Source organism: Solanum verrucosum, unplaced genomic scaffold, assembly GCF_900185275.1.
Source record: "Solanum verrucosum unplaced genomic scaffold, falcon-dt-bn FXZP01000251.1, whole genome shotgun sequence".
Lineage (NCBI taxonomy): Eukaryota > Viridiplantae > Streptophyta > Magnoliopsida > Solanales > Solanaceae > Solanum > Solanum verrucosum.
The window spans coordinates 657229-677267 of NW_026020453.1; the positions used below are offsets into that span (position 1 = coordinate 657229).

Here is a 20039-nt window from a genome sequence, read left to right on the forward strand (position 1 = left end):
CATTTCCTATCTATTGCTTAAGTGCACTATGATTTAAATTTTTTGAATAAAACAAAACTATATTAAACCTATTAATACTTTATTCAAGCTATATCAACAACCGACAAAACTTTAGAGATATAATCCTACTTTCGTTAGACTATTGGACATTGAACGAAGCAATATTAAAGATTTTAAATAGAATTTGTCTCATCACAATAATTAAATAAATTGTGTCAATTTGATCTGTAAGAATGAAAAGTATGTTGGTCTAATTCTCTTTCAACCAACAGTTTAAAATGAGCATGAAATACATATATGGAGTCGTGTCAAAGTAAGTGTTTATCACAATTGAATCGATGATTCTTGATATTCATCAATAAGCATAACGTAGAAATCGTGATTAAAATAAGAATAATGAGTGAAAATACATATCCTTAAAGGAAAGTTGAGAACGTGAAAAAAAAAACAGTTAATGAGTGATTTTATGATTGTGAAATCGTGGGGGTGTATTGGAAAGTTGATTATCCTATCTTTCAACTTATTTGTTCAAAAATAAAACTCCTATTTTAATTGGTTACCAAATCAATTTATTTTAAGTTTTAGTATTTAAAAATAAAAATCTTGTTTTAGTCGGTTACAAATTCCATTCTTAAACATATTTAACTATTTTTTAACATATCTTTGTATTATAGTTTTTTGCCTCTTATATTATAGATTAGATATTAATATTAATAATATTAAAGATTAATTTTATACTAAAGATACAGATTAATTGAAAGTGTCCTACAGAGAAAATCAAATAAATTGACGTTACTTTATATTTTTATATTTGTGATTATGGCGCAGATTTCTTTCCCTCTTTGTTTGTTTTTAAAAAAACATATTAATGTTTTAAAAATAAATTATTTTAAAGTTTAAAAATATTTACTATTTATTTATACTTGATTGTTTTTGTCTCTCATATTATATATAGCAAAAAAAATTATTTGTTGTAGTGAGGTCACATATAATATTTCCTCTCTTATTACATATAGACAGATTTTAGAATAAACAAATTACATATCTTTATAGGGAAGTAAGAAACGTGAAAGAATAATCAAATTTTGCATTTAAATATAAATGATTATATATATAATAAAAATTGAGCACATAATAAAAATTTCAATTATAATCATACCACAAACTCTTTTTAAGGTCTAAAACAATTACCAATAATTAGTTTTCTATTTGCTAAACTTCATTTTAAGAAAATACGGGCATGCCAAATGACATTCAAATTATACATGACAAACATGACAAAACAAAATATTAGTTAATCTTAGGACTTTGAAGTTTCTATATAGATAGTCAGTCATATTTTATAATGTGAAAATCAAAATCTTAAAAATGATAGATTAGTTAAATACTATAATAAATGTCATAATATAGATTAAAGATGATATTTAATTATCTCAATTACATCTAGTTCACATTATAATACTTTATTTAATCTAATGGAGCATTTGCAATTTTAGTGCAAAGCACAAATAATATGAAAGTTGAATTGCTAATTTGTTATTCAAAGAAACAAAAATATTTTGTCAATTACTTGTATTGAACAAATCAATCAAAACGAATTATTTTAAAGACGGTGAAATATCTAACTATAGCAACGAACAAACAAAATGGTCATTAAAATTTAAAACAATAATATTTCAAGTTAAATATTTGTAAGTTTCATGCCTATGTAATACGTATTGAGACACTTAAAAGAAAAAGTTATTTAGTCATCATGTAATTAATCAAATTGTATCTGAATCTTCCATAAAATTATCTACGCAGTAGTGAAAAAATCTAAAAAAAGAAAGAAAGAAAATTAGTAAAACAAAGTAAGAGATACAATATATAATGCAGTATGAATGTATGATAGATGATGAAAGTATGTAATCACTTTGCCTCTTTCTATTCATAATGTTACCCCTAAAAGGGATGCGATTCTAAATTCTAGAAAATCTAAACAACATGTTAAGTACATTTAAGTAAGCATTACTATTATTGTCCTGATTATTATTAGTAATAATATTATTTTATTAAATGATGACTTGAGATTAAAAAATAAATTGAAAAAGATTAAAAAAAAAGAAGAAGATAAACATCCGGTTTAATTTTGAATAGACACAAAAAAATTCTCCATCTTTTAAAATTTGAATACGATGACTTGAGATTTAAAAATAAATTGAAAAACAAAAACGAAAAAGAGATTATCATCTAATTTGATTTTTGAATAAACCCAAAAAAATTTATATATTTTTTGATTTTTTTTTTATTATTATCATGTTACTTTCACACATTAAAGCACCTTTGTAATTCTCACCTAACCAGTGTAAATCACAATCATGGATCTCTCTTTGCAAAACCTTCAATCATTTAAAAGATAGGAGAAGCCCATTCAACAGTATGAAATGATATAATTGAGAAGAGGAATAAAAAGAACTATGACTTACTCTAATGATAAAGCAGTAGGAATTAAGATTATGAACCACCAATATCTTGTACAATTTTTTTTTATTGTCTTATCCATTTATTTGATTTATCATCTTCAAAGTCTTAAAATAAAGAAATCAAAGATCAAGGAATAACATCTTGTACATAAATCACAGTGTAAACTTAATAAATAAGATAATGCGGAAAATCAACAATCAAGAATTTGAAGAATGATTGACATACAAATTGCTTTCCATAGCATATATCAAATGAATTCAAGATTTGTTCTTCTATGAATTTCATACCTACAAATATTTCCACCGCTTATTCTTCTTTGTTGTGTAAAATAATTGTAGAAGTTATTATATATTTATGTTAACAGTGGCAGTTTTTTTTCACAATGATAATTGATAAGTATGACAATTGTATTGAACAGTTATAAGTGATTTTAAATTTAAAAATTTACTGAATAAGGAGTTAACAAAAGTGCTCATTTGTTGTCTACAATTTTTTGGTTAATATAATGTGCTATAAAAAAGGAGGCAAAATAATGGAGTTGTTGTAAAATGAGAGCAAAATATAATAATACTAAACAAGTAAAGAAGACAAATTGTGATGGAAAGTATAGAGGAGAGAGTATTCGTTTATCTCTTAAGTGTGTATTTCCTAAGGGTGAAGAGTACCCTTTTGTAGGATGTTTAAACCATCCTTTTACAACATTTGACAATACGTTACTATAATATTTAATTAATATAATAAATAGATACATCCACACAATTAAGTGGATTTGTAACACTCTCTCTTGGATGTTTATAGATAATGTGCCTCGTTAAAACCTTACTAGGAAAAATTCAGTGGGAAAAATCCTAGTGAAGGAAAAGGAGTACACATATATTGTAATATGCCTTGAGTGCTGCCTCATTAAAAACCTTACTAGGAAAACCCAATGGGACAAAACCTTGGTTAACGGAAAAAGAGTACAACGTGTATTTTACTCCCCCTGATGAAAACTTTATTTGATATCCTGGAGACGACACATTCCAATCTTATATCTTAACTTCTCAAATGTTGATGTTGGCAATGCCTTAGTGAATAAATCTGCAAGATTATCACTCGAACGAATCTGTTGAACATTTATCTCACCATTTTGTTGAAGATCATGTGTGAAAAAGAACTTAGGTGAAATATGCTTTGTTCGGTCTCCTTTGATATATCCTCCCTTTAATTGAGTTATGCAAGCAACATTATCTTCATACAATATTGTTGAAATCTTTGTTTGCACATAAAAATCGCATAATTGCAAAATGTGTTGAGTCATTGATCTTAACCATACACACTCTCGACTGGCTTCATGAATGGCTATTATCTCTGCATGATTTGAAGAAGTAGAAACTATTGTTTACTTCATCGAACGCCATGATATAGTTGTACCTCCATATGTGAATAAATAGCCTGTCTAAGATCGGGCTTTATGTGGATCAGACAAATAGCCAGCATCTGCATAACCGATCAATTCTGATTGGATGCATTAGAATACAACAATCTCATATCAATTGTTTCTTGAAGATATCTGAATATATTCTTAACACCTTTCCGATGTCTTCTTGTTGGACATGAGCTGAATCTCGCCAATAAACTTATTGTGAAACAAATATCTGGCCGGGTATTGTTGGCTAGGTACATTAGTGCCCCAATAGCACTAAGATATGGTGTTTCATCACCAAGAATCTCTTTATCCTTTTTTTGAGGTCGGAATGAATCTTTATTTATATCGAGAGATCTCACAACCATCGGGGTACTCAATGGGTGTGATTTATCCATGTAAAATCGCTTCAAAACCTTTTCAGTATATGTTGATTGATGGATAAATATTTCACTTTTCAAATGTTCAATCTGAAGGCTAAGACAAAATTTTATCTTTCCAAGAACTTTCATTTCAAATTCTTTCTTCAAACACTCAACGACTTTTGAAAGCTCTGTAGGAGTTTCAATGATGTTCAAGTCATCAGCATAAATAGATATTATTACAAATTCAGATTTTAACCTTCGTATAAAAATACAAGGACAAATAGGGTCATTCTTATACCCTTCTTTTAGCAAATAGTCGCTAAGACGATTATACCACATTCGCCCTGATTGTTTCAATCCATATAAGGCTTTCTGAAGCTTTATTGAACAACTTTCTTTTGAATTTTCATATGCTTCAGGCAATTTGAGTGCTTCAGGGATTTTCATAAAAATATTATGGTCTAGTGAACCATATAAATAAGCTGTGACAACGTCCATTAGATGCATTTCAAGCTTTTCATGAACTGTCATATTTATTAGATACCTGAAGGTAACTGCATCTATCATAGGAGAAGATGTCTCCTCATAATCAATGCCAGGTCTTTGCGGAAATCTTTGTGCCACAAGTCGTGCTTTATATCTTACGACTTTATCATTTTCATTGTGTTTTCGCACAAAAACCACTTGTACCCAACTGGCTTGACACCTTCAGGGATTTGGATTATTGGTCCAAAAACTTCACGTTTTTCAAGTGAAGCCAATTCTGTTTGAATTGCTTCCTTCCATTTTGACCAATCATTTCTTTGTCTACATTTATTGACAGATCGTGGTTCTAAATCCTCATCTTGTTACATTATTTCAACTGCAACATTATAGGCAAAAATATTATCCACCACAATATTATTTCGATTCCATTTTTTTCTCGTCGAGACATAATTTATAGAGATTTCTTTATTCTCATTATTTCTAGGTACATGGACCTCCTCTACGGTGTCTTCATTTATTATGTCTCGGAGCTCTTCATGAGCAATTGCCTCTATATTATGATCATCTTAATCATTTATTCCTTTTTTTCGAGGATTTTTATCCTTGGAACCAATTGGTCTACCACATTTTAAGCGTGGTCCAAACTCATTTGCCTTAACATTTTGTCCTATCGGGACATCAACTCGAACTTGAGCATTAGCAACTGGGATATATGATTTAGTAACACGTGAAAGGTTAGTAAATGCATCCGGCAATTGATTTGCAATATTCTACAAATAAATTATCTTTTGAACTTCTTGCTCACATTGATTTGTTCGAGGATCTAAATGAGACGGTGAAAGTGAATTCCAATTTATCTCATTTCCCAATTGCTTTTGTTCTCCCCCTAATGTTGGCTGATTCATCAAAATGACAATCAACAAACCTTGCCGTAAATAAATCTCCAGTTCTAGGTTCCAAATATTTTATAATAGAACGAGATTCATACCCAACATATATCCCCAACCTTCTTTGGGGACCCATCTTTGTGCGTTGTGGTGGAGCAATTGGAACATATATCGCACAACCAAAGATTCTAAGATGGGAAATGTTTGTCTCCTGACCAAAAACCAATTGTAATGGGGAGATGTCATGATAACTGGTTGGCCTTATGCGCACAAGTGCCGCTGCATGCAAAATAACATGCCCCCAAATCGAAACAGGCAACTTTGTCCTCATCATCAATGGTCTAGCTATCAATTGAAGACGTTTAATCAATATCTCTGCTAAACCATTTTGAGTATGAACATTTGCAACAGGATGTTCAACTGTTATTCCAGTGGACAAACAATAATCATTAAATGCCTAAGATGTAAACTCACCAGCATTATCAAGACGAATTTTTTTTATTGCATAATTTGGAAATTGTGCTTTTAACCTTATTATTTGAGCCAACAACCTCGCAAAAGTTATATTACGAGTTGATAATAAGCACACATGAGACCATCTTGTAGATGCATCTATCAAGATCATATAATATTTAAATGGTCCACATGCAGGGTGAATTGGCCCACATATATCACCCTGTATCCGTTCCAAAAATGCGGGAGATTCCACTCTAACCTTAGTTGTTGATAATTTGGTAACCAACTTTCCTTGTAAACAAGCAGCACAAGAGAATTCCTTTGATTGAAGAACATTTTGGTTCTTCAAAGTATGCCCATGTGAATTTTCAATTATTTTGCGCATCATATTATAACCGGGATGGCCCAACTGATCATGCCATATGATAAAATCATTAGAACCAGTAAACCTTTTGTTTACTACGGCATGTGATTCAACCGTATCAATATTTGTATGGTACAACCCAGAAGAAAGTGTAGGCAATTTTTCATGCACAGTTTTCTTCTCCGCATTTATTGTAGTAATATAAAGGTATTCAACATTTCCTTCATTCGCAGTCTCAACATGATAGCCATTTGGCGAATAACCTTGAAATTTAACAAGTTTCTATGAGACTTACTACAATACAATGCATTATCAAGTACCAATAATGTTCCTGCAGGTAGTAATAAGGCAGCTCTTCCAGAGCCTTGAATTAATTTTGTACTACCGGATATTGTATTAACATATGCCTTTTTCATTATTAAATGAGAGAAATGTTTTTTTTCTCTTAGTATCGTATGAGTTGTGGCACAGTCCACAAGACACATATCTCCATTACTCATCTTGGATCCAACTGAAGACTAGGAAATTTTATTTATCTTCATAAAAATAAAAATACATAATAAGAAGTACGAAAGTTAACAAAAGAAAATTTAAGTACATGAACTTTAAGTAAGACATTAAAAACATATAATATTATTCATTTCCTAGTTCAATTATCAATCTTTAATTGCGATTCCCAAATAAGTCCTCAACTTCTAGATGAGTAATATCATCGGGCCCATCAAAAACATCATCTTTCAATGCTAAATTCGCCTCAACATTCTCATCATATTTTTGAGAAGACCCTGCCTGAGCATCATCTTTGAGAGTTAAATGTGACTCCACTCGGACATTAGAAGAGGAGGCACCACCTTTATTCCCTTTCCTTTTATAGAAATTTTGATACAGCCTGACAAAATACTTAGGTGCCTGACATTCATTTTTCCAGTGACCTTTAAGGCTACAACGATGACAGTGATCGCCCTTGCCTTTTGAAGGATTATTTTGAGAACCCATATTGTTCTCCCTTTTGTTATGACCACAACCTCAACGATTATTATATCGTCTTTTGCCTTTGCCACGTCCACGCACATTATCATGGCCCCGATTATTTTGTCTTATTTTAGACTGACCGTGTGTTTCTACCCCGTGGGCCTCCGGTAATGGAGCACTTCCAGTGGGACGGGCTTCATGATTTTTCATTAAAAGGTCATTATGCTGCTCAACCACCAGAAAACATGAGATTAATTCAGAGTATTTTTTAAAACCCTTTTCACGGTATTGTTGTTGTAATATCATATTGGAGCTATGGAAAGTAGTTAGTGTCTTTTCCGACATGTCCTCATCTTTTATAACTTTCCCACATAATTTTAATTGGGAGGTGATTCTAAATACATCAGAGTTATACTCAATTACAGTTTTATAATCTTGAAACCGTAAGTGCATCCACTCATAACGAGCCGTTGACAATACAATTGCCTTGAGGTGGTCATACCTCCCTTTCAAACCTATCCACAATTCAAGTGGATCTTTCACTGTCAAGTATTCAACCTTCAAGCTTTCATCAAGATGATGACGAAGGAAAATCATAGCTTTCACTTTATCCTGACTTGATGCCTTATTTCCTTCGATTATACAATCACCAAGACCCTTAGCGGTAAGGTGAATTTCAGCATCAAGTACCCATGACAAATAGTTCTTTCCAGAAATGTCAAGTGCCACAAATTCAAGCTTTGACAAATTCGACATGATGAAAACTGACTCTAAAAAAAAGTTGATTAACTTTTAGGAATTAATTTCGAATTAAGTAGGTTTCAGTTGGTTAGAGACTCGTGCTGATAACGTGTTGTAAAATGAGAGCAAAATATAATAATACTAAACAAGTAAGGAAGACAAATTGTGATGGAAAGTATAGAGGAGAGAGTATTCTTTTATCTCTTCAAGTATGTATTCCTAAGGGTGAAGACTACCCTTTTATAGGATGTTTAAACCATCCTTTTACAATATTTGACAATATGTTACTATAATATTTAATTAATATAATAAATGGATACATCATGTTAGGATAGATTAATATTAGGATAGATTAATAGAAACATCACACAATTAAGTGGATTTGTAACAGGAGCAAATATTTAGGAAGAGTCACAACAAAATAATTGATCTTAATTCAAATTTTTATTTTTTTTAAATATTGAAATTTCAAGATTAATTATGGCGCTGTGACTGATGTTTTTCCTCTCCAATTATATATTGAAAGATAACTGCCCAATTCCCCAAAATACCCCTACAAACCCCAAGTAAAGAGAAGCTCTCCTTAAACCCTTGCTAACAGCAGCAGCAGTAGCAGTCTCCAAATTATGTACATGCATTTCCTCCTCCGTCGAACGCACCACCACCAGCGTCAACAATGGCGGACACTATTCGACGATGCCCTTTCCATCAAACATGTAAGAGATCGTGGATTGGACCACGCTGTCGAAAGAGAAAAGAATCTCAAACCACTTCTCAACATCAAGAATCTTATCAAATCTGAACCATCGAAATCTATTCCCTTAAACATCATCACACAATCTAAAGATACTCTACAAATCCCATCTCGCCCCATTGAGTTTATCCGAAAATATCCTTCAATTTTTCAAGAATTTTTCCCTGCTAGCATAAACATACATCCCCATATCAAGTTAACCCCAGAAATTCTCAGTATTGACTCAGATGAAGAGTTGTTCTATCAAAGTGTGAGTTACAAAGAAGATGTTGCAGATAGGCTTTTGAAGATTTTGATGATAGGTAAAATTAATAAAATTCCTTTACATGTTATTGATAAGCTTAAATGGGATTTGGGTTTGTGTAATAATTTTGTGGAAACTATAGTACCAGAATATCCGGATTATTTTCAGGTGAATGATGAGTCAATGTTGGAGTTAGTCTGTTGGAGTCATGAACTTGCTGTTTCCTTTTTGGAAAAACAAGCAGTGAAATGTGAAAGTGAGGATTTGTTAGTTAAGTTTGATTTGAAGTATTCGAATGGGTTTGAGATGGATAAGAAGTATAAGAAATGGGTTGATGAATGGAAAAAATTGCCTTATATTTCGCCATATGTGAATGTAAAGAATCTTCCTGAAAAGAGTGATGAAGCTGATAAGTGGGCAGTGATAATTTTGCATGAAATTCTTAGTCTTTGTGTTGGGAAGAAGGCGGAGAAAGATAATTTGCTTTTGATAGGAGAGTATTTGGGACTTCGTTCTAGGTTTAAGAGGGCATTGTTGTTGCATCCTGGGATATTCTATGTGTCAAGTAAGATCGACACACATACTGTGGTATTGAAGGAGGGCTATAAAAGGGGAATGTTAATTCAGAAGAACTCGTTGATAGAACTGAGGTCTAAGTATGTTTATCTCATGAACAAGGTTATGGAGGATAAAAAATCGAAAGAAGTGCAGCAAAAAGGTAGTCATGATCTGCAAGAAGGTGATGCAAAGGAAACTGATGTTGATAATGAAGATGAAGAAGAAAAAGATTATGATGAGGACTCTGATGATGTGCATAATGACTACCATGATGATGAGACGGACAATGAGGCTAGAGATGTGAAGCATAGCCAAAGAGTAAACTCGAGGACAAGAGTTGATGATAGAAACTCGATGACAAGAGATGATGATAGGAAGCCTAGCCGAAGATTAAACTCGAGGACAAGAGTTGATGATAGAAACTCGATGACAAGAGATGATGATAGGAAGCCTAGCCGAAGATTAAACTCGAGGACAAGAGTTGATGATAGAAACTCGATGACAAGAGATGATGATAGGAAGCCTAGCCGAAGATTAAACTCAAGGACAAGAGTTGATGATAGAAACTCGATGACAAGAGATGATGATAGGAAGCCTAGCCGAAGATTAAACTTGAGGACAAGAGTTGATGATAGAAACTCGATGACAAGAGATGATGATAGGAAGCCTAGCCGAAGATTAAACTCGAGGACTAGAGATTATGATAGGAATACTTCAGCTACCTCTCCGAGGACATCCTTGGGGAGAAATCAAAATAGAGATGTGGAAAGGCCATCAAGAAGATCGTCTTGGAGAGCAGAAAATAACAGTGAGCAAGATGCTCGATCAAGATATGGGGACAGAAAGCTTCCAATAAATTCATTGAAGACTTCGGCAGGAAGAAGTTCCAACAGAACCAACGAAAGAGTCTCTCGATCTCCTAGGAGGGCGGTGACTAATGATAATCAATATACTCACCGGAGATCAAGTAACAAATTTGATCTTCATAGAAACCGGGGAACATCTGAACAGAGGAGGAATTCCACACCATGAAAAGCTATTCGCTCTGTGAAGGCATTGCATAATAGGCTTGCTTTTGATAGTTTTAGGTTTGTCAGTTGTCACTCACAATTGTTGGTCCTGAATCTAGAGATTATAATATTGGATGGTTAGATCCAAAAAAGAAACTGCAAAGTATTAGGTGGTAAGAAACACATAATAGTTTTCACAATTAGTGTTAGAGTCAATTGTGAAACCAAGAAAAACACCACAAAAACCAGGCAAAGTGGGCAATGGCAGTAGCATTTAGGCTGTAAGTAGCAATAAAATCCATCATGCATCTGCAGATGGACTGTTGAGTCTAAATGCTAGTAGCGCTAGCTATATTACTTAGGGTCGTCATAGCAACGCAACATGGTGCACCAGGAATGGGATCTGGTGTGCCATAGTTCACGAAGTTGGCGCACATTGATACCGTTGTCACTGTACTGTTTTAGTGCGAATTTGGTGCTACTGTTTTGGTGCAATTTCGGGGTCTGTTTTTGGTGTTTTTATCGTGCAGTTTTTGGTGCAGTTCCAACGCTTTTCTGGTGGTTTTGTTGGTGCAAGTCTAATGTTGTTTTAGAGGTGATTCTGATGCTGCTGTTTTGGTGTAATTCCAATGCTGTTTACTTTTTTGGTGTAAATTTAGTGCAGTTTTGGATCTTTTCTGCTGCTGTTTTGGTGCAACTTTAGGGTTGTAGCAGTGTGAATCTAGTCTAGCTGTTTTGGTGCATTTCCGGTGCTATTTTGATACTTTTCTAGTGCAATTCTGGTGTTGTTTTGAAGAACTTTTGGTGCTGTTTTGGCGCATTTTTGGTGCTGCTGTCATGCAGTTCTGGTGCAAATTTGCTGCAATTTTAGTTTTCTTCTGCAAATCTGATATACCTTTGATTCTTTTGGTAAAGGTAAATACAAGATACTTGACTCTTTATGGATTGAAATATTTATCATGAAATAAATTTTGTCCAAAGTATCTTCAATTGTATTTATATCAAATGAAGAAATGTGTACTTTATCTTTAGATTATATTGTCCAATGCGTAATTTCATCTTAGAATGTATACCATATTTGCACCATCGACACATATAATATCAAAATTTTAAAGCCAACTTCTCAACAAATTGAAACCAAACATACATTATATATTCATTCATACCAGAATTCGTTACATTGCAAAATGAAAAGATACATTTTTCTATACTAGGACAACAACACGTGAAAGAATCTAAAAGGACAATTTTCAATTTCTTGATCTAAACTCGCATTTATAAACTTCCGCGAGATAGAATATTGAATTTGCCCCAATCTTTTTCTCTTCAACTTCTAGGCTTTTCTAGATTCTCACGTGCCTTCAATTCTCTTCGAACTCACTAATATTTAGAATGTATATCATAATTGGTGCAATCAGAATGGACAATGTGGCCAAATGATCTTGTACGCAAGAAACTTGTCTGCAAATGTACAAGATACTGATATGTTTAGTACCCCTCGTAATAAAATTCAATTAGGAGTGTTCTAGTTAGTGAATTATCAACAGAGAAAGCACACCCAATGATCACCATAATCTCAAAATTTTATTGCCTTTTCTCTCTGAATTTAAACAATCTATCGCAGAGGACATCGAAGAAGGCTCGATGAAGATTGATTTGTATTCATAAAAATAGAATACCCTCAGATTGCCCAATGAAGATTACTTACGAATAAATTGTGTGAAAATGAAAGAGGTGTATACCCTCAAATTGCCTCTATTAGGTGCAACAACAATTAATAATAAAGCACTCGTGAATCCACAAGGCAAGGTAAAAACAATTGAAGGTTTGTTTTAAGATGCACAAATTAAATGCAAGCCATCTTTGGTAGCTTGATTTAGACTTGAGAAATGGTGATTTTAATCCAAGAGAAAAAAAGATTAAAAGGTAAATTGAGCAAGTTATCTGTTAAATAAAGAGGAGAATTAGTTGACTTTAATCTAAAGTTAGCAGGAATGCTAAGGAAAATATAACCTAGCTAATGAAGAAAAAGTCAACTAGGCATTTCTTATTCCTATCTGGAAATGAAACCTTTTTACCATACACATCCTTGAGAAATGGTGATTCTCCAAAATGAACTTTTTTTTGGAGTATCTGCCCGTCGATATTTTTAAAGAGTCAAAGTAACATTTTACCTAACTTATATTGGGCTCAAAATGTCAAATGCTGAAATATAAAATAGACTAAGGTGTAGTTAACTTTCTTATCCGTTAGGTACACCTACGCAAGTCTAAAGTACTCTTCCCCTATGCACGTATTCTCTAAAATATTTCAGCACACAACATTTCAAATCCATATCAATGACTCTCTGCATAAGGTTACAACATAAGAGTTTAGTGTTGAATGAGTGGCAAACCATAAAGACCAGAAATACAATTTTCTGGATCTGCAGACATTATAACTTAATGATATTCGAACAAAGCGACTAAGGAAGATAACAAGGGAGTATCAAAAGAAGTTAGTCGAAATCTTGACACATATTTGGGTGAAAAATCCTTTAGTGTTGGGACAAAGACCCAATCGTTGCACAATTCAGCATCAACGCATTCGTAGGAATGGTTGGCCCAATGACAGTGAGGATGAAGACGAAGATATGAATATTCATTGTGATGCTTGTAGCTGTGATGTAACTTTTTCCCCTTTCCCTTCTTTTCTACTCTGTAATATTTTGACTCTAAATTTTGTGCATAATTTAGTTTTAGTAATGAAATAAACCCATCACTGTTGGGGAATGTCAATCAATAACAATTCTTCATGTTTTCTGGAAATACTAACAATAACCATCTATTAGCATTACATGTCTTTAGCTGAACTGTTTTTCACACAAAACTCGTTTGATATTTCATGCTTCGAAACAAAAAACACCTACATGATAGTTCAATACAGGCTACAACTCAATGTGGTATTATTTCTTCGTTTCTTCCTTTTGATTTACCTCATAAAAGCAAAGCTAGGACCACAACTATAGTTCTATCATCATACGACATTGAAAATATTCAACTAATACACTTAGAATTAGCAAGCAATTCAGACTCAAATAGATGTACAAAAGTTCTCTTAGAAAGTATTCAAATCGCCCCTCACACCTGCCCACAGCAACCAGAAAGAGAGTATAATCTCAGAGCTGTGAGGTCATCAAACGTTTCTGACAATGAACCCCAAAAGAATACCAGCCAAGCCAACCAGCAAGATGTACAAAAGTCGAACTCCAGTACGACGTTCGTGACGTCCATGCCTAAGAAGCTCCTGGACAATGGTTTCAAAAAGAACCAAATGATAAAATCATCTTAGCCAAAATGTCAACACAACAGATGGAAAATTTTCTTTGTGCACACCTACTAAATTCAAACAGTTGTTACAAGAAAATCCAGATAAAGGCCCAAGTTTGTTATGAAGTTCCCAGCTTAGGCCAAATCACCACCCTATGGTTACCACACTAAAACTAAGTAGTCTATGAACTACTCCCTCCGTTCCTTTTTATATGTCACAGTTTTAGATTGCACTTGTATTAAGAAATTATGTAACTTTACCCTTATACCCTTATTTGATGTTTTCTTAAGTCAACTTTTCAATAAATGATGAATATGCTAGATTTCAAAAATTAAAATGCATTTGGATGACTATTTAAATTTTTGAGTTTATTTTCAAAATCAGATTTTATAGAATAGTGAATGGAGAGAGTAATTAATCAATGTATGAAGTACTCCAATAAATATTAATTACTTAATAGTTTTCCTAGGTTGATCAAAGTATATATTTTCAAGACCAATTAACTACTGGTAATTTATGCATTGATTTTATGAAATGACAAGTATTATGGTCCAACTATTTATAGAAAGGGATGACATATAAAAAGGAACAGAGGGAGTATTTTCTATTTTCTGCTGATTGCACAATAAAGTTTCTTAAAATCAACTTGGTCCACATTCTAAATACAAGTTCTAGTCTCTAACAGTTACCACCTTCTCTCTAAAACTCGCCTTTCAACACTAACTTAGATCATTTGGTTAATGCTTGTACGCTAACGGACCTGTTTACTGCTATAACTGGGGATTAATGACCTTTAAGCTACCATGCACATAAAATTATCTGGAACTTGTGAACTAGTAGACAGAAAAAGGAAACATCAATTTACTTAAAAACCATTGACCAGTAATGCAGAAACACAGGGAAGACACATTTTCTTTGACTGCTGCACTAACACAGTCTCCTTCTGGAATGATACGGATGCTAGTAGCATTAACATATACGCCTCCCATGATAATTGGTTCAAAGACCAGGCCTCTCGGGTTCACTTGGAATATCATTAATAGCAGCAGGACTGTTAATGGGTTCATAACCTGGAAAGACCTGTTACCTTTTTGTCTTTGGAACGTTTGGCTCACTGGAAATGACAATACCACAACAACAACAAACCCAATGTAGTCCCACAATAGTTTTCATAAATAATAAAAATCATTTTCCCTTATAAAAGTGTCAGCCCAAGGGCTATGGAATCCCATTTGTGAACAAATAGCCAGACTAGTGATATGCCCATTGCGGTTAGTTGGGAAAAAGGTAGAAGGAACCACTATAACCTTAACATGGACGGTTCTTCATTAGGTAATCTAGAAGTTGGAGGTATGGGAGGGATTTTATCGATAGCAGCAGATACTGGGTTCTTGGATTCATCAAAGGTGTTCCAAAAGCTACTAACAACATGACTGAACTTTGTGCCTTGCTCTACAGATTGAGGATCACTGTGAAAAATAACTACATGCCACAAAAGATCAACACTGACTCCTTAGAGGTAATTAATCTACTCCTTAAAAATAATGACACTTACTCTACTATTATGGATGAATGCAGGTTATTGACGGTGATGCTACAAGCACCTCAGCTGACTCACTGCTACAAAGAACAGAACATCGTCACGGATTAACTAGCAAAGGAACGAGCAAAGAAGAAACTTTTTGGTAACATATTTTTGTTGATAGTTCCTCCTTGTTCGCCTATGATGCTTTCAGTTACACATATTAGGAACTCCTTCTAAAAGATCCATCTCAGTTATCTATACCAATCCCGCCTTTCATATATATATATATATATATATATATATATATATATATATATATATATATATAAATATATAAATATAGTAGAAGACTCCAGAGGCTGTCTGAACCCTGTATTTTGTAATGATGCCTAACTATGTTTAATATATATAAAGAATGTCTGTTAATCCAAAGATAAAGAAAGAAACATCAAATACCAGGTCTCGGTTGAGCTTGGCATTTTGTCGAAGAATGGAATCTCTCTCTTCCATCAACCTCAAAATGAGATCTCTGGCCTGCAGTACAGCCAAGAAATGAATTTTGTATCAAAAAGGAATCATCACACATCTGTCTGGTATCAAAGTTGGAAATGTGAGAGGACATTAAGTTTGACACTAGCATGCTGAAAGAACGAAACCCGTTGCCTATCACTTCCCAAATCCAAAGATAGATGTTGAGGCATACAGTGTTTCTGTAGAAGAATCAAGCATAGACAATTCTTATTCAACAATTCTACTGTTTATGTTCTTTCTTTTTTCTTGTTTTGATGAAATTTCACATGTAATAATTATCAAACTATCTCCTTCTCAGGAGAGATAATCCTGAAATAGTAAAGAAATATTTTAAAATTCATAATTACAATAGCGTTGGGTGTTTCCAGCTTGTTTATCACCTCTACCTGTGTATGCAAACTTGAGCTAACTCTTTAAATGACTAAACAATTTTTGAGTTACCAAGTAAGTTGGTGAAAAGAACGACAACACAATAATACGCCTCAAACCAATCAAGTTGGGAAGCTGGTGAAAAGAAACAAACATAAATTTATTTTCTCTTCAGGTTCTGGTGTCACCTTTTATTCAATGAATAAGAGATTTCAACAAGTAGGGTTTGCCATTTGTCAAAAGAGTGTCTGGAGTTGCTGACTACCAACAGAAGCAGCAGACCCATTGATTTCATAAGAATTGCGCTTAGCATAAATTGTTGAAAACAGAACGTTGGATTAAGAGGCTGAAAAAGAAGGAAAATACTATTCTCACTTATCACATTTTGAAGGTGAATAACAGTGTTTGTATATTTTTTTTTTCTTTTGATGTTATATTAAGGGTTTATAGATAATTCTTGCAAAGTCCTTCTGAAATTTCTTAAGAATTACATGTTTACTACAATGACCTCCATCTTTTTCTTTCTTTCTGGAAAACTGAGAAATCCCCAAGGGCGAGTGGGGAACAGTTAGGAACTCGGTAGATAACGAACCCGCCCTTCCACCCTTCTCCACTTAACCATGCTTTAGTAGAGGCATTGTTCAAACCTGTGACATGTGCCTAACCCACATATCACATATTTGTGCTCTTACTATTAGACCAAAGCCCTGCGGACCTAATACCTCCACCTACTAAACAGATTAACTGCACAACAAGGAAATGATAGTTGAGGTCTTGAGGATCAAATCAACTTCCTATAAGTGTAGGTTATAAAACACCAACATATATGGTCCCCTTTTAGGTGAAGAACCAGCTGAGAAGATGGTAACAAGGGAAACTAAATATTGAATAAATCTAACAAAAGCTGATCAAATTTCTCGAGTTGAAAAAGTAAAATCTGATAGGTTAATGGGTTTCATAAACCTTTCTAATGAACACAAAGATTCAAAGAGTTCACTTAAGGTGTGCCCAGACTTCTTACCTGGTTGAGGCCATCAAGTAACTCCAATGAGTCAGAAGGTACTCAACGTTTACAGGTCAGATGACAAACATTTTTCCCAGGAGACTTATTTGTCTAATGAATTAAAAATATCCAGACGTCAATGCTTTACATGACCACCATAACATACCTTAACAGAGTTGTCCTGAGGCTCACTGTGTTCTTGTAAATCCTGTATAAGCAACAAAAAAATCATTTACAACTAATGTATGTCCCTACCATGATGAACAGATAAATAGAATTAAAGGTGGTATTCTAATTGATTAAATAAGATACAATAAACTAATTTAGATTGTCATTTTACAGTGTCAGAAGCTGTTGGTGAAGTTCCTTCCTCAGAATCTTCAGGGACTGGTGATGGTTTTTGTGGTGGTGAGACATAAATAACTTTTAGTTTGCATTCCTCAACATCATTTCCCCCGGGCTTGTTGAACTTCAGAAAATGAAAAGAATAAGATTGGATGTACCAAAGTTGACTACAATATATAAAACTTTACGAAAGGCTAAAATAAGCTAAAATACCATGTCTGGGTTAATATCTTTTGGTGTAGACCCAGGGTCCACAATCACACTCTGTACAAGAAACTTGTCTTTGCATTGCATATCTGGAGGTAACTCCATTTGAGGTTGCATTGTAACTAAGTCCAATTATCCACAAATGTAAACCAAAAATAACATCAAACATCCATCAAATCTAAAATACCCATCACAGAAAACTAGAAAAGCACCTGTAACATTGGACCTTGATCGTGGGAGAACAATTCCACTGTTCGGCCTAACAGTATACTTCCTGGGATTGGTCGTCTTTACCTAATAAAAGTTAACAACAGTATATAATTTAACCATTTCAATACAGTAGTAAATCCTGCTCAGCCATAATTATACAACAACTAACTTCTAAATGACTATTTCCTTGATTACAAAAGATCTTCCTCATAAATCACATTTCTTCCGTCAATTATGATTCTTTTAACTGAAAAAAAAAAATCCATAATTGAGTTAAGTTAAGCATTTCAGCCTTTTCTATCATCTAAATCTATAAGGTAAAATTACCCTCAACTAGTATTTGAGGCAAACCAAGTGCTTTAACTTTATGAATCACAAATTAATGTGCTTCTTCATTTCCGGTATTTCCTTTTCGATCTACTTTGTACTGTTTTTCTCGATCTATCGAAAACAGTAAATAAGTTATGCGTACACCCTACCCTACCCTACCCAGACTTCACTTTGTGAGATTACACAAGGTATATTGTTGTTTTTTTGGTTGGTGCCCATATTGAAACTCCGACTAAATTTGGATCGAGCATTGCTGGGTCCATTTGGGTGGCTCTCCAACATGATTCTCTCTGTACTTAGGACTCGAACCCCTGTATGTTGTTGTTGTTGAATCACAAATTTAAGTATACATATTAATTAACTATAGTTACACTATTTTTAGTCCCCAAAACCCATTTCAAAAAATAAAAAATGGAGATTAAGTAAAAAAATGATATAGTACCTTGAAAGCAACATGATTATCAGTCTTATTGATGAGTTGAAAGAAGGTGGAAATTGACTTGTTGAGTTCAACTTGGAAACAAGAAAAAACAATAATCAAAACCCTAGAAAGTTAAATTAAAACTGATAAAATTAAAGAAGAGGAAGAAGAAGAAGAAACTCACGTGTAAATTTGAGATCCAAAGGATCGATACTTAGAAGTAGTTGTTCAGTTGTCATCTTCAAAATCAAAGAAATTTCTGAATTCTCAAGAGACGAATTTGAACATGAATTTCATAAGTTTGCTTTTCCCAAGCCAAAATAGAATCTTATTTTGACGGAATCAGAATACATATATTTTATTAACATAATACTTAATTGATTTTAGTGTATATTTTTATTATATTAAATAAACTAGTAAAATTATTCGCGCTTCGCGCAGGAATTTAATATCATGAAATTTATAAAATAATACTTAAAATCTATCCGTCATTAAAACTAAAAACTATGTTATCTTACATTCAAGATTACATAGTAACAAACATTAATAATGTAAAGGAAAATGAAAACTATTACATCTTATCATTTATTGTTAATAACATAAGCATAAATTAATAGCTGTAAAAATACAAATCAGGATCTATAACATAAAGCAATGGTGTCAGTGAACCACTCAATAAGAGCAAGTACACAAATATTTAATTGTGGAGAAGAAGAAGAAGAGGTTCAAAATTTCGTTGTTTTAAAATGAGAGAAAATCCCTCTATTGATAGACAACAAAGGGTAGTGTGAACAAATGTTTATTGTGTCTTATCGGAAAGGTTACAACTATTTGAAAAAGTTGCAACCCTTTGAGAATGTCATAACCTTTCATAAAAGTCACAAATTTTCATAAAAGTCGCAACTCTTTATTAAAGTCATAACTTTTCATAAAAGTTGTAACTCTTCATTAAAGTCGCAACTTTTCATAAATGTCACAATTTTTAATGAAAGGGGTAAGGCTAGTTTTGAAAATAAATAAATGAAAAGAAAATTCTGATTTGTGATAGCACCACATAGGCGGGTCTAATGTTCTCTTTTATATA

The 20039-nt window shown here is 33.2% G+C and overlaps 2 protein-coding genes across 2 annotated transcripts; one reads left to right on the forward strand and one right to left on the reverse strand.

The window, feature by feature from the left end:
* The first annotated feature begins 8619 nt into the window (after nt 1-8619).
* Nucleotides 8620-10798, forward strand: LOC125808614 (protein WHAT'S THIS FACTOR 9, mitochondrial). Its single transcript, XM_049488290.1, has 3 exons — nt 8620-8627; nt 8741-10288; nt 10367-10798. The coding sequence occupies exons 1-3, from the start codon at nt 8620-8622 to the stop codon at nt 10725-10727; spliced, it is 1917 nt and encodes a 638-aa protein (XP_049344247.1). The 3' UTR covers nt 10728-10798.
* Nucleotides 10799-13819: 3021 nt separating this feature from the next.
* LOC125808646 (vesicle-associated protein 1-2-like) lies at nt 13820-19302 on the reverse strand. The gene is made up of 8 exons (XM_049488317.1): nt 19140-19302; nt 18977-19047; nt 18207-18288; nt 18001-18116; nt 17783-17911; nt 17609-17650; nt 15996-16073; nt 13820-13990 (listed from the first exon to the last, which is right to left on the reverse strand). The coding sequence occupies exons 1-8, from the start codon at nt 19192-19194 to the stop codon at nt 13880-13882; spliced, it is 684 nt and encodes a 227-aa protein (XP_049344274.1). The 5' UTR covers nt 19195-19302; the 3' UTR covers nt 13820-13879.
* Nucleotides 19303-20039: the final 737 nt, after the last annotated feature.